At 50.8% G+C, this 27,066-nt stretch overlaps 2 protein-coding genes across 3 annotated transcripts in view; both read left to right on the forward strand.

Moving 5' to 3' along the window:
- LOC104385811 (discoidin domain-containing receptor 2-like) overlaps positions 1-16,837 on the forward strand; it is a 34,249-nt gene extending 17,412 nt beyond the window's left edge. Inside the window, exons 7-16 of one of the 2 annotated variants that reach the window (XM_009994308.1) lie at positions 2,317-2,563; positions 3,582-3,674; positions 4,179-4,336; positions 4,572-4,767; positions 5,126-5,370; positions 8,145-8,266; positions 8,618-8,815; positions 12,623-12,857; positions 14,246-14,395; positions 15,653-16,837. In XM_009994308.1, the coding sequence (XP_009992610.1) occupies positions 2,317-2,563; positions 3,582-3,674; positions 4,179-4,336; positions 4,572-4,767; positions 5,126-5,370; positions 8,145-8,266; positions 8,618-8,815; positions 12,623-12,857; positions 14,246-14,395; positions 15,653-15,793 (1,785 nt within the window). In that variant the 3' untranslated portion in view covers positions 15,794-16,837. Of the gene's footprint in view, positions 1-2,316; positions 2,564-3,581; positions 3,675-4,119; positions 4,337-4,571; positions 4,773-5,125; positions 5,371-8,144; positions 8,267-8,617; positions 8,816-12,622; positions 12,858-14,245; positions 14,396-15,652 lie in introns of both variants that reach the window. The other variant, XM_009994309.1, reaches the window with a different exon arrangement.
- A 4,021-nt stretch (positions 16,838-20,858) lies between these two features.
- Positions 20,859-27,066, forward strand: part of FAM166A (family with sequence similarity 166, member A) — a 14,724-nt gene continuing 8,516 nt past the window's right edge. Inside the window, exons 1-3 of the mRNA XM_009994344.1 lie at positions 20,859-20,914; positions 25,081-25,274; positions 26,182-26,453. Of these exons, the coding sequence (XP_009992646.1) occupies positions 20,859-20,914; positions 25,081-25,274; positions 26,182-26,453 (522 nt within the window). The remainder of the gene's footprint in view (positions 20,915-25,080; positions 25,275-26,181; positions 26,454-27,066) is intronic.

Consider the following 27,066-nt stretch of genomic DNA (forward strand, 5'->3'; position numbering starts at 1 on the left):
CCTTAACATTTGTAAGACTCACTAGTTGACAACTTCTCATCAAATTAATAACATTCATGAGCTCATACTATGCTAATTGGAGTCAGATGTTATAATAAGTAAATTAAGTGCCTTATAAAAACTGGCCATGTAGACATGGCCATCCTGATCAACCAAACATACAAGCTCATAAAAATAGGTACTTTATTTAATATTACATTTTAAAGCTGTGTTGATTAGCTGAAATTATTCCTTATTGAATGTTGCCTGTTCCAGCTTTCAGTTTGTTTGGCACAGGCTAACTTGCCTTTAAGTACCTTTTTGTATCTTGATACCTGTTGGCTTTATTCCAGTTTTCTGAGCTTGTCCAGTCTCCAAGAAAGTATTAAAAAGAAATGTTAGCAAATATTGCAACTGCATTGTGAATTACTTAGGCTTGCATATTATAAAATTAGACATTAGTAGGCGGTGTTTGGAATAGAAAGTGTCTGTGTATCAGTCCAAGATGAGAACATATCCAGCTCTGGCCAAATATGGCACAGATTGTACATTGCAGGCGTCAGGCTTTCCTGCCTCCTCCTGGATGGCTAGTTCTCCTTACTGAATAACCTTGTCTGAGCTTCATCTGTTCCTAGTTATATGCAAATAGCCTTCTTTTGTCTTTTTACTGCTCATCAGGCCTATTGTCCTCATTACTGATTCCCTGCTATTCACTGCAAGGCCTCACAGAGGCCAAGCAATTAATAGGGTTCAAAGCTGCCCTTAGTTTGTAGACTGTTGCTGTCACAGTTGCTAATACTCCACTGTCAATAGGAAATAATTTCTGGAGTCACTAGGGATGGTTGGACCACCAGGCTCTGAAAAAAGACTGAGGGATGCTGAAGGCTTCAGAGATCACCTTTTTCCTTCTAGTTCCTGGTCAGTGACCACAGTGGCAAAATACTGTGGTCCAGACCTTCAGGACTAGGTGGCACAACTGGAACAGTCAGGTTAGTTTGTTTAAAAGGGTGCAGGACAAGATTGGCAGGGAAGACAGAGATGAGAACAGCATAGCAGGTCCTTATAAGCCTTGTCCCTTTGCAAAGCCTGCTTCCTTGGAAGTGCTGGGGGACTGCCAGGTCTGTGGTGTGGATTGGTCTGAAGTGCCACAACCCAGGGAGATGGGTCACTTTTATGCTGGAGACTCTTGGAGAGGAAGAGAGACGGTTGCTACAAGCTCTTGGGAGGGTAAAACATCCCTCCCACATACAGAGGTGTGAAGTCAGCCTGGCAGCAGTTTGCCAGCTGCTTGCTCTGAAGTGGACTCTGTAGAGCTGGGACCTGGGGCTGAGAAAGGATGCCTTTGTTTCAGGGAGGTGTTGGCTTGGCAACACCCTGAGCAGTGGCTGTGCTTTGTCCTCCAGCACTGCTGGCTGCACCAGTGGTGCCACTGCAGCAGGGACATCCTGGTGAGGTTCTGAGCCATCAGGAGAGGTTGGACACAGGCTTGTGTGGTGGCGTGAAGGAAATTTAGATGCTCAAGTTACCTTCAATAAGCAACCACAGCAGAAAGGCTGTTGTGTGTCAAGGGAATATCTTCCTCAGCTTGCACATATTGCTTGTTCATTTTTTTTGGAAGAAGTTAGCTTAGGCTGCAGATGCTGAAGGCTTTTTAAGGAGGTTAGAGCCCAGGTGTGCTTTTCTTTTCCCTCCTAGGATATATGTTCAGGGAAAGTTGGTCTGTGAGGCTTTAGGTTAATACAGAGTTTGGTTTTGTTTTGTATCATCTGAGGAGCCTGCCAAAATTTGATAATTTATGTAGTTTTTGCATGTGAGGTTAAAAGCTATTTTGAAATCACTTTTTGCACAAATGTTCTCCTTGCAGACAATGAGTGGATGGAGCTGCACTGGAGCAGGTCACTCCTGGGTTAGGGGTACTCATACACACAGGTGCTTTCTCATGATTTTCAAAAAGAAAAATAAACTGAAAAAAAACAAGGGGCAATGGGCACAAGCTGGAGCACAGGAGGTCCAAGCTAAACATAAGGAAAAACTTCTGTACTGTGAGGGTGACAGAGCCTGGGAAAGGCTGCCCCGAGGCTGTGGAGTCTCCATCCCTGGACACATTCCAAACCCACCTGGATGTGGTCCTGTGGGATCTGCTGTAGGTGACCCTGCTCTAGCAGGGGGCTGAACTAGATGATCTGCAGAGGTCCCTTCCAGCCCTGACCACTCAGTGATTCTGTGATACAGGGAGATACTAGAAATAGAAAAATCTTCACAAATGGAAAATGCCGGAATCTTAGTTTGGGTTCCAGTAAATCTTCCTCCTGTCCCATCTGTTCTCCTCTTCCTTAGGTGCATTGCAACAACATGTTTTCCAAGGGGGTGAAGATTTTCCAGAAGGTGGAGTGTCTGTTCAAACCACGCCTGATTGCAGAGTGGGAGCCTGAGCCTGTTGGGGTGGCAACTGTCTTAGATGACAAGAACCCCAGCGCCAGGTTTGTGACCGTCCCCCTGCAGCAGCGCGTGGGCAAAGCCATCCTGTGCCGCTTCCACTTCGCTGACACCTGGATGATGATGAGTGAGATTTCCTTCCAGTCAGGTGAGCATCCCTCCACCCCAGCAGGCCTGAGGGAGCCCAGAGAGCAAAAGGTGGTGTGGAGGTGCAGGAGGTGGGGTTCACATGAGTGGAGGGCTGCACAATAGGAAGGAGGAGGCAGTAGAAGTGCTGAGGGTTGGGAGGGCAGTGCAGGGCAGAAGGTCCCATCTATGGGGGCTGCTTTTCAGGCTGATACTGATGAGCCTGTTCAGAAGCACAAGCAGGGCAACCAAAAATTAGACTACAGGACATTTCTTCTTTTAGAGACAGTTGCCTGCTGCTTATGGGGTTGTTTTTTGCCTCTCTTTACCAGGTTTTTTTTTTTTAATGAAGAACTGAACTGTATCTTAACTTAGCAGATTATGAAAAATAGAGACTTTTCTGCTGCTTATGGGGTTGGTTTTTGCCTCTCTTTACCAGGTTTTTTTTAAAATGAAGAACTGAACTGTATCTACATCTGAAGATAACTTAGCAGATTATGAAAAATAGAGACTTTTGTGGGTTTTTTTCTTTCAAGTCTTAACTGAGACACAAAAGTCAGTGCAATGTGGGGCTTTCAAAGGCTCTGTAAGGCCATAGACAGAATGTTGGAGAAAAACACCAGACAGCAAAATGATCTGGGTGCAGCTTCCTGTTTGAAGGTCCCCAAACAGCTATACTGGGAGGACATTCCTGGGGCAGGAGCACTCTGGTGGCAGCTTGCTGCTTATCTTGCTGATAGCATCCCCCCCTGGCCATGTGTGGGACTAGGAAGGCTCTTTGTCTGTCTCTGGGTGGGCATTCTTAGCATGTGCCTGGCCAAGCTCAGGGAAGGGTCTTGCAACAAACTGGTGGTTTGTTGGGGTTGGGAAGTACCTGGAAATACTCAGCACAGGGGCTTGTTCCAGGACTCCCTGCTCCTTCTGTTCCTGACCTGCTGCCTGGGTCTCAGCCCAGTCCTGCTGGGGAAGGCAGGGGGAGTGGTTGGGATTTGTGCTGGCAGGAGCAGTGAGGTTGTTGAACTGACACTTTCCTTCCCCAGACATGGAGAGTGTGAATCCTAACGTGGTTACGGCAGGCACGAGCACGATGGATGCCTTGGAAATGGAGAGCAATGCTACTGAGGGGACCTGGGGTAAGGACTTTTGTCCCTTTGAAATGCCAAGGGCTCAAGTGTTGGGGGGTTTCCACAGGAACATCTCAGTTAACATGGTCTCTCCCTTCATTTCTGGAGATCTGGGTAGGACCCTCATGCAAAGGCTGCACCTGACAAACCTTCCAGCCTCAAACTGTTTCCTCCTCCATCAGCCAGCCAAGGCTGCCTCAGAACAAGAGTCCTGGAGGCATCTGTGCAGCCAGTGAAGCTCTGAAGACTGTTTGCTCTGGCATGGATCCATCACAGGAATCTGTTCCAGTGCTAAGAACAGTTGGGTGGCAGGAATCTCCTGCACAGTTCTTATCTATGAGCCTCCAACATGAGAATTTCTGATAAAAGCAGAATGTGAACACAGCTGATGTTAATGCTCAAGGAAGCTGCCTGAGATCTTGCCTGTACCAGTTTGTAGGAAGGGACAGGGAAGAAGTCAGCCAGGACAGAGAACAACCTCTGCTTTAACTCCAGCTTTTCCTGTGATTGCAGAAACCACATCTTCTGTAACCAGCACCTGGATAGGAGAGAAAGCAGATGACTCCAACACCTCCATCCTTGTGGGCTGCCTTGTGGCTATAATTCTTCTGCTCCTGATGATCATCATCATTATTCTTTGGAAACAATATGTTCAGAAAAGGTTGGAAAAGGTAATACAATGGGGCTGTTCTGCAAACATTAACTCAGTACTGAGCTTCAACCCTAACGAGCTCAGAATTATGTAGAAAGCAGAGTTGCCCCAGCTCTGTAGAGCAGCTAAAGCTGCTCTCACAGCAGGGGAGGATGCCAGCCCACTCTGAGATGTTACTGGAAATTGCTGAGGTTGCAGCCAAACATGACTTAACAACTGAGCATTCCCTCAGCAGTTCTTGTCTCTCTTTGCAGGCCCCGCGGCGGATCCTGGAAGAGGATGCCACAGTTCGCCTCTCCTTCTACAGCTACACCATTGCCAACAACCAGACCCAGATCCACCAGTCAAATCCCACCTATGAACGTGCTTTCCCACTGGATTTGGAATATCATCAGCCAGCTACACTGCTCCAAAAGCTTCCAGAGCTCTCCCAAAGTGCAGAGGATTCAGGTAATGTCATCAGTCTCCAGAAGGGATGTGTTTGGTCTTTCCCTTAGATTTTAACATGTTCTCAGTGTCCAAGTAATCTTATCTGACTCTTGTGCAATACAACTCTAACCCAGGGACAATATTGTGGAGCTCTGAAACTTTCTAGCATGTAACTTGGGCAGATGGAGCACCAGGAGGGGCTGCTCCTGGTTTCAGCCCAAAATAAAGCAGAACCTCCCCCCTGGGTGTACCCTGGTGCAAGGTGTGCAGCTGGGCTGAGTCCCCAGAGCCCTGCAGGAGGGAGAGGTGTGGAAGCCAGGCTGTGCTGGTGTCATGGGGCTGAGGGTGTCTGACTGCTCCTGTCTCTGCTTCTCCTCAGTCTGCAGTGGGGACTATGCTGAGCCCGACCTGACCAAGTCCACTCCTCACCAAGGCTTCCAGAACAACGTTCCTCACTATGCTGAAACAGACATTGTCCCCCTGCAAGGTGTGACTGGCAACAACATGTATGCAGTGCCAGCCCTCACTGTGGATTCCCTTACCAAGAAGGACATCTCAGTGGGTGAATTCCCACGGCAGCAGCTACGGCTCAAGGAGAAGCTGGGAGAAGGACAGTTTGGAGAGGTACAGCAATTCTCTTTTCCCACTTTCCCTCCAACAGAGAGGAGATGTCTGGCACAGCAAAACTTCTGAGCTACCTCTCTGGCACTGCTTCATATCTGGGGGCTGAGGGACCTGCTGTTTATTTAACGCCAGCATTTTGTTTAATATGAGCCTTTGATGTTAGGGAAAGCTGATGTCCCCAGGATAGGCTTCAGGTAGTCCCATCCTGCACCTGTGAGGCTGCTGCTTGGTACCACGTGTCTGAAACAGAGGAACTTTGCAGACTTCCTCTGTTCACTGTCTGTATCCTGTTCATGACCCTACAGAAGAGGCTTGTGGGTGGGAATTCAGACTGTTCCATGGTCATCCCTGGATATCTCAGGCCTTAAGGAATGTGAGTTTGTAAAGTACAGCAGTGACTCCAAGACAGTGATCCTAGCTGTGACCTTTAACAGATGGAGGTTCTGGTGGGGATTTGCATGCTGGTCCAAGCAAAACCAGGCATCTCCCAAGCACTGTGGTACCCTCACATCTTCTCTAGATTAGCTGCTTGCAGTTTGTGTCAGAAACCCCAGGTACACATTGTACATACCCCTCTCATCTGCCAGGCCTTATCTTGACTCCTTGAGCTGCTTTCAAGCCTTGAATCTTTTAACCCTGCTTTTTCTTCTCTCTCAGCTTTGTTTCTACAGCATCTCTGGTTCTGTACTAAGCCAAGTATTCCTCTCACCTGCTCCCATTCTTCCACTGTCTCTTTCCTTCCCAGCTTTTGCTCACTCACAGCCTTAAATTCTGCCTGTCTGCTACACTTTGGCAAAGCACAGCCCTTCCTGACTGCTTCCTCATATATGATGGGCCTATCTTTATAATTTCTCCCTTCTGACAGCACACCTTCCCTACCCCAGCCCCTTCTCTGTCACTTCTTTCTGGATCACTTGGTGTGTTGGAAAAGCACTGACATATTCACCCTCTTCACCTGGCTGGGGGTGCAGTCCCTTTTGCTTGGATCCTGTCTTGGCAGTGCTCCAGAACTGAAACAGAGAGGCTTTTTCCTCATTGTTTTGCTTCTGGTTTCTCCTTCCCTCTCATTCATGTCCTAATAACTGTCAAAGCTTTCTCCTCCTCCTCCTTTGTGTTGTCAAACAGCAGCAGCCAGGCTCTCCATCTCCATTTTCCTGGGAGACTGATTCAGAGCCTGTTCCTTTGCTCACCTTTCCCTCACTGTGCAAATGTGCCCCATTGCTCTCTTCTGCTCACCTCCTCAGTCTGTCCCAGGCTGCTCAGATGCTCTGCTCCACTTCTCTGGCTTAATGTGCAGTCTGGCTTCTAGCAATGTGGCTCATTGCTTGCTTTTGGTTGTTGTTTTTTTCCCCCACCTTTCCACTCAGAATTTCCTTCCCTTTCAAGCTGTTTTCTCCCTTGCTCCTGACCACCCACTGCCTGGACTCGGTGCCACGGTCCCGGCACTTGTGATGTGTGTATTTAGTACCTCAGCTGTTCCTGGTCCCCTCTCTGTACATTCACCACAGTAGATTTCATTCTCTGTGTAGCTGCAGCAACATCTTTGTGCTCTTGCTTCTAGTCTCTGGGTTTGTCCCATTTTCACCCACGTCCTTTTTCTCCTCACCATGCTTGACATGCAAGTTTTTGTGCTTTCTTCATATAAAATTAATTAAGCTCCCATTACATTCCCCTCACTGCTGCAAGTCTTTGACACATCCAGTCTGTTCCCCTCCTCCAGTCCTGTTTCCAGTCCCATGTGCTCAGCTCTGTCTCTTTTTCCCACACCAGCATCTGATGCCCAGTTCTCCAGTTGATTATAGAATCATTAAGGTTGGAAGGGACCTTGAAAATCATCAAGCTCCAACCCCCCTGCCATGAGCAGGGAACCCAAAACCTCCTCCAGCCTGGTCTTAAAAACCTCCAGGGATGGGGCATCAAATAACCTTCCTGGCACCCCATTCCAGTTTCTCACCACCCTTATGGTGAAGAATTTCTTCCTAATAGCTAACCTAAATCTCCCCTCTGTTTAAAACCATCACCCCTTGTCCTCTCACTAGCTTCTCTGATGAAAAGCCTCTCTCCAGCTATCCTGTAGGCCCCCCATTCTGATAAGTCCTTAAGCAAATACCTTGTTACCCCCTTTCTTGTATGACCCTGGCAGTAATTTGATGTCTTTATTAATTTATCTATCTAAAGAAACTTGGCATTCTGTGTACTTAGAGTATTCATCTCTGGATATATTCACAGGTGAGGTGTTCACACACATGTGCACACACACTCTTTTTCTGGAATTGGAGGACTTTGGAGAGCTGTCTGTGATTCCTAAATGCTCCTCAGTTAGGCCTGAGCAGTGACCCCAGCCAGGCTGCAGGACAGGTCTGTGTGTGTGGCTGGTGTGAGGTGCTGTACATGCCAGACCTGCTGCAGCCCTGCTCTTTGCATGCACATGTGCAGTAAAGCAGACATTCCCAGGCACACTGGCCTTTCAGAACATCTCCAGTCCTTGCTGGGCAAACTGGGACTGGCCCAGCAATCTCCTGCACTACTCTGCAAACGTGCAGTGAATTCAGTGCACTGGGAACCTGTCAGTCTCTACATCATGTGTATGGGCACATTTTGTCCAGGGTCTAGGGCCAGCCTCTGGGTTAGTTCTGATCAGAACAGAGTCACCTTCATTAGATCATTCCCTTGGTCATTCTGCCAGTGATGACTAAACTGATGACCTGTCTGTGGCTCTGTTTTCCTCTCGTTTTTGGCCTGTGCATACTCTGATAGTTGCCTCTGCCCTGCAGGTGCACCTCTGTGAAGCTGATGGCCTGCTGGAATTCCTGGGAGTCTCATCTACAGAATTCACTCACCAGCCTGTTCTTGTAGCAGTGAAAATGCTGAGATCAGATGTCAACAAAACAGCCAGGTAAGAGCACCCGCAGCAGCAACCAGCTGAGAAGGAAAGCAAATACTCCCCATGCAACAGCTGCACACAGGTTAACCCTGGTAACTTCTGCAGGAGGCTTATTAGTCTCTGTGTGTTGGTGCAGGGAGCAGGACACCAGCAGCAGGGCCACAAGCAGGTGTCAAGTGCAGCTGCAATGCTGTGACCATCCTGTCTGCTGGGGAAGGGGTCAGTGTTGAACACTGAACCAGTTTTCAGTCTCACCGTGCAGACGTGTCAATGTCTCTGCCCAGGGACTTCCTGACATGCTGCTTCTGCTTTCCTTAGACAAGGGAATGGTTTAGGATTCAAAGCTGTTTTCTCTTTTACAAGAAATGATTTCCTGAAGGAGATCAAGATCATGTCACGGCTGAAGAACCCAAATATCATCCGGCTTCTGGGGGTGTGTGTGCGGGACGACCCCCTGTGCATGATAACAGAGTACATGGAGAATGGGGACCTCAACCAGTTCCTGTCACAGAGGGAGATCTACAGCAAATTTGCCATTTCAAACAATATTCCCTGTGTCAGGTAAGAGGAGCTGCCCTGAGTTGGGATGAATCAGCAGTACAGAGCCACCAGTGTCACCTGATGTGCCTTCCAGGCAGTGACCTTCCTCCAGCCACAGCACATGCTGTGGACACTACTCCTGTTTTGCATGGGAGGTTGTTCTTGAGGCCCCTGGAGATCTGTGTTCCCATGACCTGCCCCTGCTGTGGGATGTTCTGGTCAAGGTGACAACCTTAGATGTGTTGCTTATAGATGTGACCACTTGTTTATGTTGATGGGTTTGCATCAGATAGTTGATTCATACAGGAAGCCAGTTGCATTACAGCAAGAATTTTGGGATGAAAATCAAGAATGTCTCATAGGCTTTTAAGAAGGTTCATATGTTCTCTGGATGTCTAAAAAAATATTATATGGGAGGAGTTGATTGTGGAGCTTCACTAAGGGAAGATTTCACCAGCCAGCAGAAGGAGAATCTTTGGCAAGAAGGACAGTTCTCTGTCAGCAGTGATTCTTATTTCCCTCTGTGGAAGGAGTAAGTCTAACATAAAAACATCTCTACTAGTGCAGAAATCCTTTCCTCAGAGAAGCTGACATGCTGAGAGAGTTGGGGCTGTTCAGGCTGGGAAGATCTTCAATCACCTTCCAGTGCCTGAAGGGGCCCCAGGAAAGCTGGGGAGGGACTTGGGACAAGGGCAGGGAGGGATGGGACAAGGAGCAATGAATGAAAACTGGAAGAGGGGAGATTGAGGTGAGACATTAGGAAGAAATTCTTTGCTGTGAGGGTGGTGAGACACTGGAACAGGTTGCCCAGGGAAGCTGTGGCTGCCCCATCCCTGGCAGTGTTGAAGGGCAGGTTGGATGGGGCTTGGAGCAGCCTGGGCTGGTGGGAGGATCCCTGCCCATGCAGGAGGGTTGAAATGAGGTGGTCTTTAAAGTTCCTTCCAACCCAAACCAGTCTGGGATTCTGTTTCGTTGTGTGTAGGACTAACATGTTCTGCTGGATAGAGGCACCTGCACTGATCAGAACTGGCTGCACTGCTTCACCCTGGGCATCTGATTAACTTGTAGCTCAAGGGCAAGGGAGTTGGGCAGGGTGAGGTCTGTTAATGGATGGGACAGGAGGTGGCTGGGCCTTGCTGTGTGGAGACAGCACCAGCCTCCCTGCCAGGAGTGGGCAGGGGTCCTGTGGGGAATGTGGAAATGGTGCCCTGGTCTCCCAAAGCAGTGGGAAAGCAGGAACAGGAACTCTGTGGCCGAAAATTAAGAAATAGGTAAAAATCAGAAATGTTATGTAGTAAAACACATTTTCTTATAAAGTAATGAACGTAATTTAAAAATATATTTTAGTTTTTAATAGCCAACTGATTAGGAAGGGCATAACATAAAAATACTGTCAATATTGCTTTGCATAAAAAAAACCCAAAATAAACACCAGGGAAAATGCTCAAATCCTTGTGCCAACATCAAGCCTCTTCTGCAAGAATTTCAGTTAATTAAATGATTAGCAAGAAGTAATAGATGAATCATAGAGTTACAGAGTTGTCAGGACTGGAAGGGACCTCTGAAGATCATCTAGTCCAATCCCCTGCCAGGCAGGGTCACCTACTGCAGATCCCACAGGAACACATCCAGGTGGGTTTGGAATGTCTGCAGAGAAGGAGACTCCACAGCCTCCCTGGGCAGCCTGTCCCAGGCTCTGTCACCTTCACAACACAGAAGTTTCTTCTTATAGCCCATTGCCTCTTGTCCTGTCACTGGATACCACTGAAAAGAGACTGGTCCCCCCCTCTTGATACCCCCTGTATGTAGCTATAAGTGTTGATAAGACCCCCCTCAGTCTCCTCTTCCTTCTCTATCCTGCAGAGTCATGACACACCAGGAGCTGTAGGATGGGAGATGTTTGCATTGGAGTAGAAGCATATTCCAGCTCTCTCCAGTCTCCTCTCCCTTCTGCCCAGCTGAAACAGCTTTAACCTTTAGAGTTGTGGCTTTTTTCTTGGCCAAAGCCTCCACTCTCCTTTCTGTGTCTCTTCCTCACCTCTGCTCTGACTGCAGCACTGTCACTCACATTGGACTTCCTCACTTTCCATTTCTTGGCTCAACCTCCAGTTTTCTCTCCCTCCAGCTGATCCTCCACCCTCTCCTTTTGTCCCTTCCAGCCTGGTACAGTTTCAGGCTCAAGACAGCAGGTGGGACCAGCTCAGGTATCTGTCTCTGGAGGTGTTTACCAAGAGTGAAATGACCCCCCCCCGCCTGCAGCTTGTCCCTGTGGGTATCTGATTGACAGGGCAAGGTCCAACCATCCCACCTGCCTCTCAAGCTCAATACTTGACCCACCAAGTGTGGTGACCAGCCCTTTCCTGCAGACAGGTTACCCTTCCTTCTCATGGCTCTGTGGTTCTTTGGGCTGCATCTCCCTGGGCTGCCTGGCAAATCAGGAAGATGTGTCTGCTGAGAAGTGTCTCCAGTCCTGCCCCTCTGTGCTCATCAAGCCCTTCAGAGCTGGCTGAGCAGAGGGGCTGGGGACCAAAGGGGAACTGCTGCTGGGACCCTGCCAGGGTGCAGGTGGGACAGGAGAGGCTGGGAATGGGAAGAGCACCAGCCCCAGGCAGGGAGACAACTGCAGCTGCCAGGGTGAAGGGGGGGCAGTCAGGGTCTGGAGGCTGTGGCTGCTCCTGTGTGAAAAGCCAACAAGCAGGGCAATGAGGTACAAGTAAAGGCAGAGTTCCTGATCTGGGGGCACAACAGGTCCACCCAGATCAGGAGAAGCATCAAGCTGACCGTGGGACTGGGCCCAGTGTCACCTGTGCTGACAGGCTGGGAGGGAAATGGTGCCAGACCCTCCTGTCAGGGCCCTGGATCCCTGTGGCTATAGCTGAGCTACTGATGAGAGCAGACAGCTTGGGTACAGTGCCATTAGATCATTACATTGGTGTAATTCCATCCATTAGGGTATTGTCATTTAGATAACATGGCAGTGCTTCTCTCATTGCCTCCAGAACACAGAGGAGGAGACAAAGACTTTATTTTTCTCAAATTGATCAGAGAAATACTGACTGGGAGCAGCTTATTTGTGTTGTGATAAATGCTTGAGCAGACACAGTGGGAAACACTGGTCACCATGGAGTGATAGAGTGTGAGGAGTGAGGGAAGTCAGCTGGTCCAAATTCATAGAATCATAGGAAGTTTTGGGTTGGAAGGGACCTCAAAGATCATCTAGCTCCAACCCCCTGCATGGGCAGGGACACCTGTGTCTGTGTATCATGTGACTTCACTGATATTATTTTCATTTTGCTGATGGGGGAATTACAATTATATGAGATGTAAAATGCATCTGTTTGTATCTTCAATAGTACTAAACAAAGTTTAAAAAGTAAGCTCTGTTTAATGGTCAGTGATGTTCTGGATGCCAACGTGCAATGGGGGCAGTGCTGGAAATGCCAAGCCAAGCAGTTTTTAGGTATGAGATTGAGATTGTATGGCTTCATTTTTCATGTCTCTCTGCAAAAAGTTGGTGCTTTGTTGCATAAACTCTTTGCATAGACTCGTTGACCATCTCGAGACTAATGCTTGATGTTAAAAAAAACAAACCAAAACCAAAACCAGAGGGATATCAGATTCTAAGGGCCCTGAATTTCAGGGACAGCTTGTCAGCTCTTGCTCAGGCACCTCAGGAGCTTGGCTTGGCCTGGCAGGTGGGGGTGCCCTGAAACTGGGCAGTTTAGTTTCACTGTTACATCAAAAAATAGAAGGGTCACTGTAACACATCCAGGGAGTTGTGTGGGGAGCTCAGTTGATTTGTCTTCACTTTGTTTTCTTTTGATGCAGCTACTCCAACCTGCTGTACATGGCCACCCAAATTGCCTCTGGAATGAAGTATTTGGCATCTCTGAACTTTGTGCACAGAGACCTGGCAACTCGGAACTGCCTGGTGGGCAACAACTACACCATCAAGATTGCAGACTTTGGCATGAGCAGGAACCTTTACAGTGGGGATTACTACAGGATCCAGGGAAGAGCTGTGCTGCCCATACGTTGGATGGCCTGGGAGAGCATCCTCCTGGTAGGCTCTGCACACAACCACACTCTCCCTTCCTCTGACTTTTTTTTTTCACTGTGCCCCTGAAATTGTAACACATTTAAGTGTGACAGTCCTGACTGCAGCAAAACATGAGCTGCAGGTGAGATGGCCAGTGGGTTACATTTCTGGCAGGTCCTGGAAAAGGAGCATGTCCTTGCAAATACAGCACATATCACCTGGGCCAGAATTTGTTCTGTGCCTGACACTAGGGATTTCTTCTAGAATTGGAAGGAAATTACCTTCCTATCCTTATTTCCCCAGCTGTGAAGTTGAGAGGGACCTGGACAGGGGTAGAACTTCATGAATTTCAAGTGCCACGTCTGGTTTTGAGGTTGGGGTTTTGTTTCATGTTTAAGGGTTCTCCTGTGCCCCCTTAGGAAGCTGTTCAACAGCCCAAACATGTCCAGTCTGCAGGCAGTTCCTTCATGCCAAGCCCCATATTTCTTTCCCAGTCTACTCAGTGAGATCACCTGGTTATTCTTTCTTTTACAACATCCTCTCTGAGGACCCAGAGAAATTGTAATTAACTCTGCTATAAAGGCTGATAGGCATAAGCTTTTCTAAGTTCACCCTATTTTCCTTGCTCTAGCTGTACCTAAGCCATTCAACACTCATTTTCCCTGTGGGAACATCTCCCAAACACTGACATCCTGCTGGGCTTGCCAGATAAGGCTGGGCAGTTCAAATCTTGGATGTTTTCTGCCCAAACTGTCCCTCCAGGCCCCAACTGTTTTATTTTTCTGAGCAATCTTTAGTTTTTTATTTACTCCTTCAGAAATCACATTGTTCCAAACACGGCCAGTTTGGGCACGTTTTTTGAGGATGGGCAGCAGGGACAGGGAGCAGACTGTCAGCAACTCCTTCCATGTGCAGAGATCCAAATTATCTTGGCCTTTCTCTGACAGTCTGGAGTCTGCTTCAGCTCTGCTTCCACCCCCAGGGCTTTGCTTGCTGTTCAAAGCCTTTTTTCTCTGCTGCACTGTTGTGTTTTGGGTGGAGGTGGCAGCTGCTGCCCTCCCCCTGCCACGGTCCCTTCTCCTCCTGCTGCAGACAGGTACAGGCTTCCTCGGGAGGGTCAGTGCTCTCTGGCTTTCTGGGAGGCTTGCTCCCTGTTTCAGGAGGTTTGTCCCAGTGAAAGCTGTCCCCAGGGTCCCACAGACCTGCTGCTCCTGCCCTGCCAAGCAGCAGTGTCCCACCTTGGTCCCTGTGCATTGCTGAGCAGCCACCTCCTCTGCTGTCTCTCTTGGAAAGCATTTCCCCAGGTGTCAGCTCTGCAGCCTCGTGTGTAGCTGTGGGGACCATGGACCCAGATGGCTTTGCTGAATGTTTGCTGGGAGCAACCCGGGCTTACAACATCCTTCTGTCCACAGGGCAAGTTCACCACAGCCAGTGATGTCTGGGCCTTTGGGGTCACCCTCTGGGAGATGTTCATCCTGTGCAAGGAGCAGCCCTACAGCCTCCTCTCGGATGAGCAGGTCATCGAGAACACGGGCGAGTTCTTCCGGAGCCAGGGCAGGCAGGTGAGGAAGCTCATGGGGCCTCTCCTTCCTTTCCTTGACCTGCTCACATCCAGCTGGATTCCATAGGGCCTTTCTGCTGGCCTTCTGTCACCTGCAGATGTCTCTGCTGCCATTACTCATCTTTCCAAGTGTGTCCCACCTCTCTTCCCCTTCCTCCATACTCGTTGCTCTGGCTTTGCTTTCTTGGAGGAACCTCCTCTGGAAGAACCTCTAGTCCAGTGCTTCTTCCTTATACACCCCTTCTATTTCCATCTGTCCTTGATGGACTGTCCTCCTTACCTTTTCTGGGCTCTCCTACACAATCCTTTTGCTCTTTTGTCTGTCACATCTCTCTCCCACTAGCATTTGCTCTGAAAGATGAGGAAGGACTTACTGAGGTGGGGAAGGAGGAGTTTTTACTGCCCTCATAATATCTCCACACACATGTGTGGAGAGACTTTTGACCATCTCTGGTTGCTGAGGGCTTTTCTGTGTCATTGTCCTCTCTTATGAACTCCCAGGCAGAACTGTGCACTCCACTGACGCAGCCTTCAGTAGATACTACTGATGGTGCAGGACAACCCAGTAGATACCAGTGATGGTGAAGGACACAACCCAGTAGGTACCACTGATGGTGCAGGACAACCCAGCACCTCAGCACTGAGGATCACTCTACCCCAAAAAGGGAGAGCCAGTTCTTTGCTGCCCTCCCAGAATTCACCTTTACCCCCAAACGAGTGAAAGGGTTACAGGGAATAAAGTCACAGGAGGTTTTATTCACTGCCTCCCAAATACTAATGATTTAGTGAAGAGCCTCAAAGATGGGGGGGGAAATTCTGCCAAGCTTTGCTTTTTAGATGAGCTCTAAAAGGTATTTTTTCTGTCTCTGCTAACAAGCTGTCACGGTGCTTAGAAAGCCTCATGGGTTGTCTACGGTGAGTGAAAGTCTTTGGATTTCGTTGTGGTCAATTTGGTTTTGGTTTGTGTTTTGCTGTCGCTTGGAAGACAAATCCCTGGGAGGCATTTGTGTTTCCTGGGGGACAAAGGACTGTTTTGTGACCTGCTCATCAAAACAAGTTGGCAAAGTGTCTGCAGTGCCATTTGAGATGACTCAAAGCTCCACCCAGACCCCACGGCCGGATTTACGCTTCAGGGATTTCAAACCTTGCATGATGGTCTGTCTTGTACACCTGGAGTCAAACTGTTGGTTTGGATGTAGTAGAGGTGCAGTTCTGTAAGGACAGCTCACTCAAACAGTTGTATTCTTCTCCCTTTCAGATCTATCTCTCCCAGACTCCTCTGTGTCCTAACCCTGTGTTTGACCTGATGCTGAAATGTTGGAGCAGGGATATAAAGGATCGTCCCACTTTTGACATGATTCATCACTTCCTGCTTGAACAAATGGAATCAAACATTTGACTCCAGAAAAAGAGACAAACTGTTGAGAACAGAGTGACTTTGGTGTCTCTGCCTGTACCTCATGGGAAGATGGTCAGGCCACCTTGCTCTCCTCCCTTGACTGTTCCATATTTAAGTTGAGATGTCCATGGCAGCTGCTCATTCTATTGGCCATGGTCTGACACACAGGACCAGAGGATCTCATTTGGTTGAAAAATCATCTCCTCTTCTGCATCATTTCCTGGGAATACTGTGAGAGGGGGTTTTAATGGATACCCACACAGCTTTGGGCAAAATGAATGAGTTAAACTTGGAGGACTTGGAGCTCTCTCCTGGGTGGGACAGAAGGATCCCAGTAGGTGAGAGCATTACCACTCAAGAACAGATTTCTAGGAGTAAAGACTTCAGTCTTTTTTAACTATTCCATTAAATCAAATGGAAGTCTTGTGCACATGAGCAGGTGTTTCTGTATGTTCTTGCTACAGACAATATGGATAGTGAGGACTAGAAGTGTCTGGAGCTAGAGAATGGTGTCATGGACTTGAGGACTGACGGAGCTGGATTTAGCAACCCTTGGGAAGTCGTGCTGCCAGGGTCTACAGAGGACACTGATTCAGGAGTCCAAGATCATGTTCTTTTTTCCTGTGGTTGTTAAGCACTGCTTTTGTTGTATATGTGCATTTTCCCCACACTGGATTTTTTTTTCTAGAAAAAAGATGAAAATGAATGTTCAAGGTCTTGGGAAGGTCACTAGAGTAGATCTTCTGACCTGCAAATTAAGGCTAGGGTAGGGAGTTTGTATTGAAAAGTAGCTGATACTGTACTACTGTCACTATGTAGATTTATTAGCCTAATGAACTTGTAGCCACAATGGACTGATGTGCAATTAATCCTGTATAATTACCCATTAATATGAGGTCTCTAAGTCAATGCTGTTACATGTGCAGAGGGAACTTAGAGCAGAACCCGCCGTGTCACTTGTGAGAGGAGAAGGAGCAGAGTACGGGTCACCCCTGGCACGCATGTGCACCCTGATACATTTTTCTAGCCTCAGTGGTTCCTCTCTGGATCTGCAGTGATGGCATCTGGCACTGGGAGATGTGACACACACATAGTTTGGGATTGTGCTTTATTTCAGATGCTCCCTGCACAGTGTAAGACAATTTACTCATTGAACTTGGGGTTGTTTTTTGTTTGTCGTGTCACAAACGGCTCATTCTCTGGAGGGTTTTTAGAGGGCTCTGAAATCCACTTGGAGTGAGTTAGAGAATTCAGCTCATTTCTACAATAAATCCCTTGTGGATTTTCCAGGTGCCTAGGGAATACACTGCTATTCCCTCTAATCACTTAGCAAGATAGTTAGGACCAAACCAGGTATTTCATAAGCCGGGAGAAGATGAAAGCTCAGCACTTGGCTTTATTTAAAGAGCATCCATAGCACATATTGCCAGTAAAGATTATAAAAATAATTTTTATCTTAGCCACAAGCATAGTATGAATGGCTGGCTGTGCTTTGAGCTTGGTGAGAGGGCACTGCTGGGAGAGGGAAATGGTTTTAATAGGAGAATAATGGTTACACTGAGAGAAAAAAACCCTGCCTTTGAATTGGCAGATGCCAGGATGGAGTGTGGTGTGGCTGAGTCTGTTCCCCAGGCAGAACACACCCTGTTGAGATGTTTCCCAGCTGCAGCTCACTTGGTAGGACTGCCCAGGTTGTCTTGCAGACCTGGTGTGGGGTTCTCCTGGTTGCACAAAGGCACCTCCAGCTGAGCTGCTCCTCACAGGATCACAGAACAGTTGGGATTGGAAGGGACCTCTGGAGATCAGCTGGTCCAACCCTCTGCCAGAGCAGGATCCCCTAGAGCAGATCCCACAGGAACACATCCAGCTGGGTTTGGAATGTCTTCATGGATGGAGACTCCTCTAAGCACCCTTGACAAGTCATCCCACCTCCCTGTGAGGGCCACATGAGCTCAGGTGCCTCTCACCCCCAAATAGGTGCATTTTTGCCTCCTGTGATGACAGTGGCACAGGCTGAGCTCTGCAGCTGGGCGGTGGGAGGCAAGGCCAGCCCGGGCCCTGCTGGAGCCTGGGAGCACTGGGCTGGCAGACCACACATGGGTTGTGTTCCTGAAGTATTCCTGTCCTGTCCCAGAAAATGTACCCAAGCACACCCAGCTGTGTGTGTCACCTCCTGGAGCTCAGAGACCCCAGAGCGCTGTAATGTCACCGGGACGGGCTTGGTCCTTCTGTTGGCTCAGGACGTGCTGTTCCTCCCTTGAAATGTTGACATACAAAGTTTCTCTCGTATCAATAAATTCTAATGATAACCTTGATAAAAGTGAAGTTCTGCTTTTTTTTTTACCCAGGTGTCTGCACTGAGGACTGATGGTTTGGGCTGGTTATTCAGTAAGTGTGTGACCCCCGGGTTTGGTGTGAGCTTTGAAGGGGGTTTCTGGAAATGCTGGGAAGATGCTGGTCTGAACCTCCTCAGGAGCTGAGGAAGATGATGGGACCTGGAACAGCCTGGGAATGTTGTTCTGTGCCATGAACATGGGGCTGCATTTCAGCAAGCCATTTGTTTTCATGTTTGTATTAAACTCAGAGGAAGAAATCTAGTCTGGGAAGGACCTTTGTAGGTCTCTAAGCCAATTGTTCACTAAAAGCCAAGCTGATTTCAAAGCTGCATTGAGGTGCTCTGGGTGTTCCCAGCTGGGCTTTGAAGGTCTCCAGGAATGGAGATGCCACCATGTGCCAGGGCTGTGCCTCTCCCGTGGGGGAGGATTTTCTCCTTGTGTCTTTTGTTGCATCTTGTGCCTGTTCCCTCTAGTTCCACTTGGCACCCGAGAGGAGCCATCACACACCTCTTGGACCCACCCACCCTGCAGACCTGGGGTTGCCCCTGAGTAGAGCTCAGGTATTGGGACAAACTCAAATACATTTATAAAGGCTGGAAATTCCAGGAGTCCCAAAGCATGTGGGGACTGAGGGCAAAGAGTCAGAGCAGCGTTTTCATTTCCCCAGATGCAATTTCAGGTGGAGTTACAGGCACCTGAGCAGGTAAGAAGGACCTTCAAATACTCCATGATTTCTGGTCAGCAGCTTTGAGACTTGGCAGTGATTCTGCCAGTTCCTGGCCAAGCTCTGGGAGGCTGTGGAGGGTCTGAAGCAGGTTGACTGTTGGTGGAGATGCTGCTGGTGCCAACGGGGGGTGGCCTTTGTCCCAGGGACACACTGGGCACAGCAGCTGTTCAGTGAACAGGAGACCCATGTCCTGTCCTCAGCTTCAGGGGCTGAAACCCACCATGCACAAGACACTGTGTCCATACACTTGGGAATGGGAACAACCTCCCCCCTGTGTGAAGCACAGCAGAGAGGGATGGTTCCCTCTCAGCCAGCCTAGGAGGGCGATGGGAAGGAGGGAGAGGAGGGATGAGCCTTCCCAACCCCTGCCTTGGGGCTTCCTGAGCAGCAGGGTGTGGATGTGACCTGGTGTGTGCAGACAGAGTGGCCTGGCCACGTGGTGACCAGGGCCTGCAGAGCCAGGCTCTCCCCACTTGTGTGGGTTGGATGTGAACTGTGCCATGAACGTGTCTTTGTTCTGGGGCTGCTTCTGGGGAAACAACTGGCCCTGCTGTCCCCAGGGCTCTGAGCCTTCAGGAAACCTGACAAGTGCTGTAAAAATCTCTGTGCTCATCCAAAATTTCCAGGTGGGAGACAAAAACCAAAGGTGTGGCCAGAAAAACCTGCTGCTGGAGCTGGAAGTGTTGCTGGGGACTGAGATGGTGGCATCACAGAGGTTTCCCTGGTGACAGCTCCTGTGTCCTCCCACAGCCCCCCCAGAGCTGCCCACATTGCCATGGCAGGCCCCAAGGAAAATGGCCTCTTCCCACCCAACCCCTACCATATCCCTGGGTAAGTTCTGAAGTTCATCCAAATTCATGAAGTTCATGCAAATGGCTCCACTGGGGATCACGTGGTGTTAATGATTCATGGGATTGTGCCTCTCCCGTGGGGGAGGGTTTTCTCCTTGTGTCTTTTGTTGCATCTTGTGCCTGTTCCCTCTAGTTCCACTTGGCACCCGAGAGGAGCCATCACACACCTCTTGGACCCACCCACCCTGCAGACCTGGGGTTGCCCCTGAGTAGAGCTCAGGTATTGGGACAAACTCAAATACATTTATAAAGGCTGGAAATTCCAGGAGTCCCAAAGCATGTGGGGACTGAGGGCAAAGAGTCAGAGCAGCGTTTTCATTTCCCCAGATGCAATTTCAGGTGGAGTTACAGGCACCTGAGCAGGTAAGAAGGACCTTCAAATACTCCATGATTTCTGGTCAGCAGCTTTGAGACTTGGCAGTCTCCTGGCCAAGCTCTGGGAGGCTGTGGAGGGTCTGAAGCAGGTTGGCTGTTGGTGGAGATGCTGCTGGTGCCAACGGGGGGTGGCCTTTGTCCCAGGGACACACTGGGCACAGCAGCTGTTCAGTGAACAGGAGACCCATGTCCTGTCCTCAGCTTCAGGGGCTGAAACCCACCATGCACAAGACACTGTGTCCATACACTTGGGAATGGGAACAACCTCCCCCCTGTGTGAAGCACAGCAGAGAGGGATGGTTCCCTCTCAGCCAGCCTAGGAGGGCGATGGGAAGGAGGGAGAGGAGGGATGAGCCTTCCCAACCCCTGCCTTGGGGCTTCCTGAGCAGCAGGGTGTGGATGTGACCTGGTGTGTGCAGACAGAGTGGCCTGGCCACGTGGTGACCAGGACCTGCAGAGCCAGGCTCTCCCCACTTGTGTGGGTTGGATGTGAACTGTGCCATGAACATGTCTTTGTTCTGGGGCTGCTTCTGGGGAAACAACTGGCCCTGCTGTCCCCAGGGCTCTGAGCCTTCAGGAAACCTGACAAGTGCTGTAAAAATCTCTGTGCTCATCCAAAATTTCCAGGTGGGAGACAAAAACCAAAGGTGTGGCCAGAAAAACCTGCTGCTGGAGCTGGAAGTGTTGCTGGGGACTGAGATGGTGGCATCACAGAGGTTTCCCTGGTGACAGCTCCTGTGTCCTCCCACAGCCCCCCCAGAGCTGCCCACATTGCCATGGCAGGCCCTAAGGAAAATGGCCTCTTCCCACCCAACCCCTACCATATCCCTGGGTAAGTTCTGAAGTTCATCCAAATTCATGAAGTTCATGCAAATGGCTCCACTGGGGATCACGTGGTGTTAATGATTCATGGGATTTGGGTTTGATTTTTTCAAAGACACATTTAAATATTCCATGTTCCAGTGCTCCAAAAAAGACAGAGCTCTGGGACAAGCACCCCCACCCAGCACCAAGCTCTAATTAAAGACCACAGCACAGTGAGGGTGAAGCCAAAACTGATCTTTATTTCCCCTTTTTTCCATTTGTTTTAAGCTGCCAAATGTTACCAGGGCTGCTGTGCAGGGTTTGGTTTCAAAACTGTCCCAGCTTTTGCATCCAGGATGTTTGAAGCTCTTCTTTGAATAAATATTTGCATAGACATGATGTGCTCTTGTCAGGTTGGTTGGAGCACAGTCCTGCTGCCAGATCCCAGCTCTTTGAAGAAGGCAGTGGCTCCTTCCTTAGGAAGGAGTCCTCAGGATGCTGGGGAGCTACTTCAGAATGTAGCTAAATTGGGTTTTTTTTTTCCAAAGCTTTTTGCAACATCCTCCAAAGGCTTGGAAAAAAGAACCCAAGCTGTGGTGGGGAAGAGGTGATGAGTTCTTGGTTAAAAGGCAAGACAGGAAGGGCAGAAATAGGTGGAGAGACTTCGTGGTGAAGCAGAGAAGTTGAGCTGGGGTCTCCTGGTGACCTGTGCTGGGAGGTTTGGTCCCTGACGTGTGAACAGGCTGAGAAGGCCTGGATTTGAAGGTGCAAAGTCCCCTGGGTTGGTCCAGCCCGAGGGTGGCTCCTGGGGCAGAGGGGCTGGTGACAACCCTGCAAACCCCAGCAGAGAGGAGGGAGCTGTGGGTGCAGCACGGGCAGGAACCAGGCAGGTCCCAACCTGCAGGGAAAGGCAGGAACACGTTTTCTGCCTTAGTGATGCTCTGCAGGGACAACCAGCTCTGTCCTTCCCATTGCAGCAACAAGCAGGATTTTTCCATTACCAACCTCCTTGTCTCCCAACTTCTGTCAGCTCTGGGTCTGGGGGGGGGTTTGCAGATTTTTGCCTTGCTGTGGTTGTCTGAGAGATGGGAGGTTGTTCCTTCCTTGCTCCTTGCCTGTACTGAGAGCAGCTTGGGAAATGGAACAGCAAGGAGGGAGCTGTGGCTGGGCTTGCACTTCCAAAAGCCTCAACCCCTCCCCTTGCCCAGCCCTGTCTGCCAGCAGCACCCCCAAAGCAGCTTTGAGCCCCAATACCAGTCCCACAACTGAGGCTGCTCCTCTCTGGGCTGGTGCTTCAGCACCTGAAGGCAGGAGGAGGAACCAAATCCTGCTGCTGTGCTTGGCAGGACCATGCAGGCTGGTGGCATCACCCCAAGCCCCAGAGGAGACCCCATGGGTGCCAGGGGTGCTGCTTGGAGTCTGGTTTGGGTGGCTGAGCACAAGCAGGAGTTTCCTGAAGGGCAGTCCTGGAGCCAGGTCAGGTGGGGCTCCCCAGGCTGGGGTGCTGGGAGAAGGAGGGAGATCCATGTTGCAGCATCTCAGCAGCTTTCCCAGGTGCTGGAGGAGGCTGGAACCACAACGGGGGCAGCAAAACCTGGTGCTATCCCTTGGGTTGGCAACGGTGACAGCCAGGGCTTTGGAAGTGTCCCCGCAGTGCTCAGGAGCACTGGAAGGCAAACCCAGCTTGTGGGATGGTTTGGGAAGGACTTGGTGCAGAGGGGAGGGGTAAATCCCTGGATCCCGGGCACTGGGCACAGCCCTGCCCAGCCCAGCCTGGCCTGGTGGAGCTGAGGGAGGGTCCAGGGCTGGGCTTGTCCCTGGTGACCAGGAAGGCTGAGCAGGTTCAGGTGCTGCAGCCTGGGAGTGGTTGTGGGAGAGGGAGCTGAGTGAGGGATGAGATGGGGAAAGCCTTGGATTCCCTGCTCCCCAACAGGCTCTGGGAGCAGTGGCTGCAGCTCTTCACTCTGAGCAGCAGGAACAGGGCAACCCTCTGGTTCCTGCATCAAAATCCCAGCAGGAGAAAGTCAAGCAGCCCCACTGGGACCTGTCTCCTCCCCACACACCACAGCTTCTATCACAGCACTTGTCATTCCCTTCTGCAGCAGATCCCTTCTCCACAAACCCAGGCTGCCTCTCCCCAGCTCCTTGGCTTTACCTGCCTTTTAATTCCTTATGGATTGAATCCTTTCTCAGCCCTGCTGTGATTTTTTGCTCATGATCAAAATCCCTCTGGCCACCCTGTAATTATTCAGGCTGTGTCATTTGTGCTCTTGCTCAGCTTTATCATCCAGGTGTAGCTTCCCTGTGTTGCAAGACTTGTTGAATATCCCTGGGATGAGGCACCAGCTCCTCCAGCAGCTGCTGGGGAGGGAGCCTGGATGCAAAGTGGGAGAACTTGCCAAGTGTGACTGCAGGGATCTGCTCGCTGCTGCTCCAAGTATTTGGAAGGGAAAGTACTTACTCATCACCTTATGATCCTCGTGCACCACCTGGCTTTGTCCCCAGATGTGCAGTGGGGTCACTGGTAGAATATTTTGTCTGTAGGTTGGGACTGGCAGCTCTGCCTGCCTTCCTGAGGGGTGGGATAACATCAGTGCTGGGGAATCTGGCACTGGGAGCAGCTGGAGTTTCCGGTTTGTGCTGGTGGCTGCAGGAACAGAGCCAGAGCTGCAGCTCTGAGCCTGCCCTGAGCCACCACGGAGTCAAACTGCCCGTCCTAGGGAGCAGAGCAGAGCTGTGTGTGGCCACAGATCACAGAATCATTCAGGTTGGAAGGGACCTTAAAGCTCATCCAGCTCCAACCCCCCTGCCATGAGCAGGGAACCACCAGCCCAGGCTGCACAAAACCCTCCTCCAACCTGGCCTGAGAAACCTCCGGGGATGGGGCATTAACAACCTCCCTGGGCAGCCCATCCCAGTCCCTCACCACCCTTAGAGGGAAGAATTTCCTCCTCATGTCTCACCTAAATCTCCCTCTTCCAGTTTTCATCCCTCCCCCCTTGTCCTCTCCCTCCCTGCCCTTGTCCCAAGCCCCTCCCCAGCTTTCCTGGAGCCCCTTCAGGCCCTGGAAGCTGCTCTAAGGTCTCCCTGGAGCCTTCTCTTCTCCAGGCTGAACACCCCAACTCTCCCAGCCTGGCTCCAGAGCAGAGCTGCTCCAGCCCCTGGATCATCTCCGTGGCCTCCTCGGGACCCTGTCCAGAGGGCCCTTGGTAGCAGAGCCCTGTCCCGTGTGCTGCACCCAGGATAGAACCAGGTAGAAGTGACCAAACTTGTGGGTTGAGGTAAAAACAGTTTAATAATTGAAATACAATTAAAAATTGTCATGAAAAGGAAAATAACAAAAAGGGAGAAATAAACCCTGGAGAGACAAGAGATATGAGTGCACATGGGGCAGGGGGCTCCTCTGGGGGGTTGTGTTCCAGTATTGAACAGGGGACACAGAAATTCCCAGTAATTCCCTGTATTTTAGAACAGAGAGGGGCTGCAAAGTGGGAAGGTGAGGCCTGTTGAACCACAGGTAATATCTTCACTGGGGGTGTTGGGGTCAGTGCTGTCCAGGTGCCCATGGTCCCTGTTGTGCTTCAGCCAGAGGAGCTTTCCCACCCACTGCTGCTGCCTCAGCCACGTGCCTGGACCTCATCCCACGTGTGAAATGCAGCCTGTGCCCACACACCTGGTCATCTGAGACCAGTGCTCATGCTCACCTGTGAAACCAGACACATGTTTGGCTTCATGTGCAACCACCCAGGTCTCAGTGCTCCCCAAGTGCTGCTGCTCCAGGGACAGGCACATCCCTGCTCCAGGGACAGGCACATCCTTCCCTGCTCCAGGGACAGGCACATCTCTGCTCACAGGCACGTCCCTGGGCTCACATCCTGCAGGCCCTGGGTGCTCCTGGCCATGGCCTTTCCAGCCAGAATTTGGATAACAGAAGAAACTTCTTCACTGAAAGGGTAGTTGAACATCAGCACAGGCTGCTCAGGGAGGGGTTGGGTCACCCTCCCTGGAGCTGCTCCAGACCTGGTGCTGAGGGATGTGGTTCAGCACTGGGCTCAGTAGTTGGGTTGATGGTTGGACTTGATGATCTTAAAAACCTTTTCCAAGCAGAACGATTCTTTGAAAGCCCCTGGGGCAGGTCACCCAACAAACCATCTTCCCACCCCAGCGACTGCTCTTGTGTTGCTCCCTCCTCAGCTACGAGGGCTTCATCCCTCAGTACAACTATCGCTTCGGGGAAACCTTTGGCAGAACCACCCACCGGCTGCTGACGGACCCCGAGGTGGTGAGGAGCCCCCGCTCCCTGCTGGCCCCTGTGCACAAGCAGAAGTTCATCGAGGACTTCAGTGGGACCCACTCTGCTGTGCAACGTTACCTGCCCGGGCAGCCAGGTGAGCACACCTTGGGTCTCATCCCTTCCCCAGCTCGGGCTCTGGCACCAGCGCCAGGTCAGTCACAGGGGCTGTGCCCTCCTTGAGGGGCTCCTGGGGTGAAGGGGGGGATCTTTTGTATTTAATTTATTAATTTTTTATATAATTTCATGAGTTTTATATGTTTTGTATTTTAGGAATAAGTTCTTTAGTGTGACCTCAACCTCCCCTCGCTCAGTTTAAAAATGACCGATGCGAACAAAAATGGGAGGAAATGGGTTGGTTTAAAAAAAAAAAGACCAGAGTGACACAGTCAGAGTTTTCCAATAAGGAAAAGGCTGTTGTGGGGTGGAAGAGCCATCACCCTCCAACAAGAGCAGGAGGAGCCCCCGGGCTGGGGGCCCAGGGAGCCACTGAAGCTGCTCCTGAAGCAAAGTCACCCCCAAAAGGTGCCGGGCTGGGCTGGCCCTGAGGTCCCTCCTCCCCAGCACAGACACACAGAACACAAGGACCCCGAGATGTTTCATCTCCCAGCCAGTGTCTCTGCAGCCCCTTCCCTTGGTGAGCAGCAGCAGAGGCAGGGCAGGAGCTTCCTGGTGGGCACCAGGGGGGAAAGGGTGGGTGTTTGGGGTGTCCTGGCACGTGGAGAGGAGGATACAGGGGGGGAGGCCCCTGAATCTTCTTTTACAGTTGAGGTGTCACTCAGATCAAGTTGGAGCTATTGCTGAGGTTGTTCCTGAGTTATTTGTGCTGTTTCTCTGCAGGCTGGGGACCCTCACGGGACGTCCCCACATCCCAGGGGATGCTCTAACCCTCCCGAGTCCTTCCCCTGGCTCTGGGGGGGGGGTGTGTGGGGGCCGAGGTGCAGTGTGATGGGGATCCCTCCCAGCCACCCCTTTCCCTAACCCCCCCCCTCTCTGTCCCACAGCACCGTTTCCCTACGAGCACCCTGGGGCTGTGACAAACTTCCCTGAGCCAGACCATGGGCCCAACCCTGCCCTGCTGGGGCCGCGGCCGGAGGAGAAGGACCGGAGGCTGATGACAGACCTGGACCCCCGGGCCCAGCAGCACCCTGCCCAGTACACCCCGGGGGCACGGCTGCCCCCCAGGACCCCCTGGCATCCCTGCTCGGGGGGGCATTTCCTCGAGACATCCCCAGCCTGTGGGCAGGGACCCGGTGCCCCGGTGGGAAGCAAACTGGTGAGTGGGTTTGGGTGGGAGAGGTGGGGACTGGTGGGTCTGGAAGGGCTTTCCAGGTGGTGTGGAGAGGGACCCTCAGAGGCAGGGAGAGGGGTGTGTTGTGTGGAGAAGCACCAAGCTCCCCATGAACGTTCCCAACACACGTTTCTAAACCCAACACATCTTCAGGGCAGGGTTGCAAGGATCACAAGGATCAGTGGCTGTTCCTACTCACAAAGGTTTAACGTGTCCTGGAGCTGAGGTTTGTTTCCATGTCACATTGTGATGTGTCCTCCCTGCCCTCCTCCTGCCCAGCCCAGAGCAGTCCTGGCACCTCTGGCTTTGTGCTGGGTCTGTGACCCCTTAACTGCTCCCACCTGGATTTCCCACCATCCCAGTCCCTCACTGAGACCCAGGCAGTGGGATCTGCCCATGGAGCTGGGGGCTGCTCTGCCTGGCACTGCTGGCATCACTCAGGACCAAGGTCTTTGAGCCCCTTAGTTCTTCTGGAGCCAGAGACCACGTTGGTCACATCTCAGGCAGGTGGGGTCCCCAAATCCCCTGGGGGAAGAGATCAGAGATGTGACCTCTGGAGTCAAAAGCTGGTTGGATAGAAATCCCAAGAAGGGGCATT

The sequence above is a fragment of the Chaetura pelagica genome, unplaced genomic scaffold (genome assembly GCF_000747805.2).
Source record: "Chaetura pelagica isolate M959 unplaced genomic scaffold, ChaPel_1.0 scaffold132, whole genome shotgun sequence".
NCBI classification, from domain to species: domain Eukaryota; kingdom Metazoa; phylum Chordata; class Aves; order Apodiformes; family Apodidae; genus Chaetura; species Chaetura pelagica.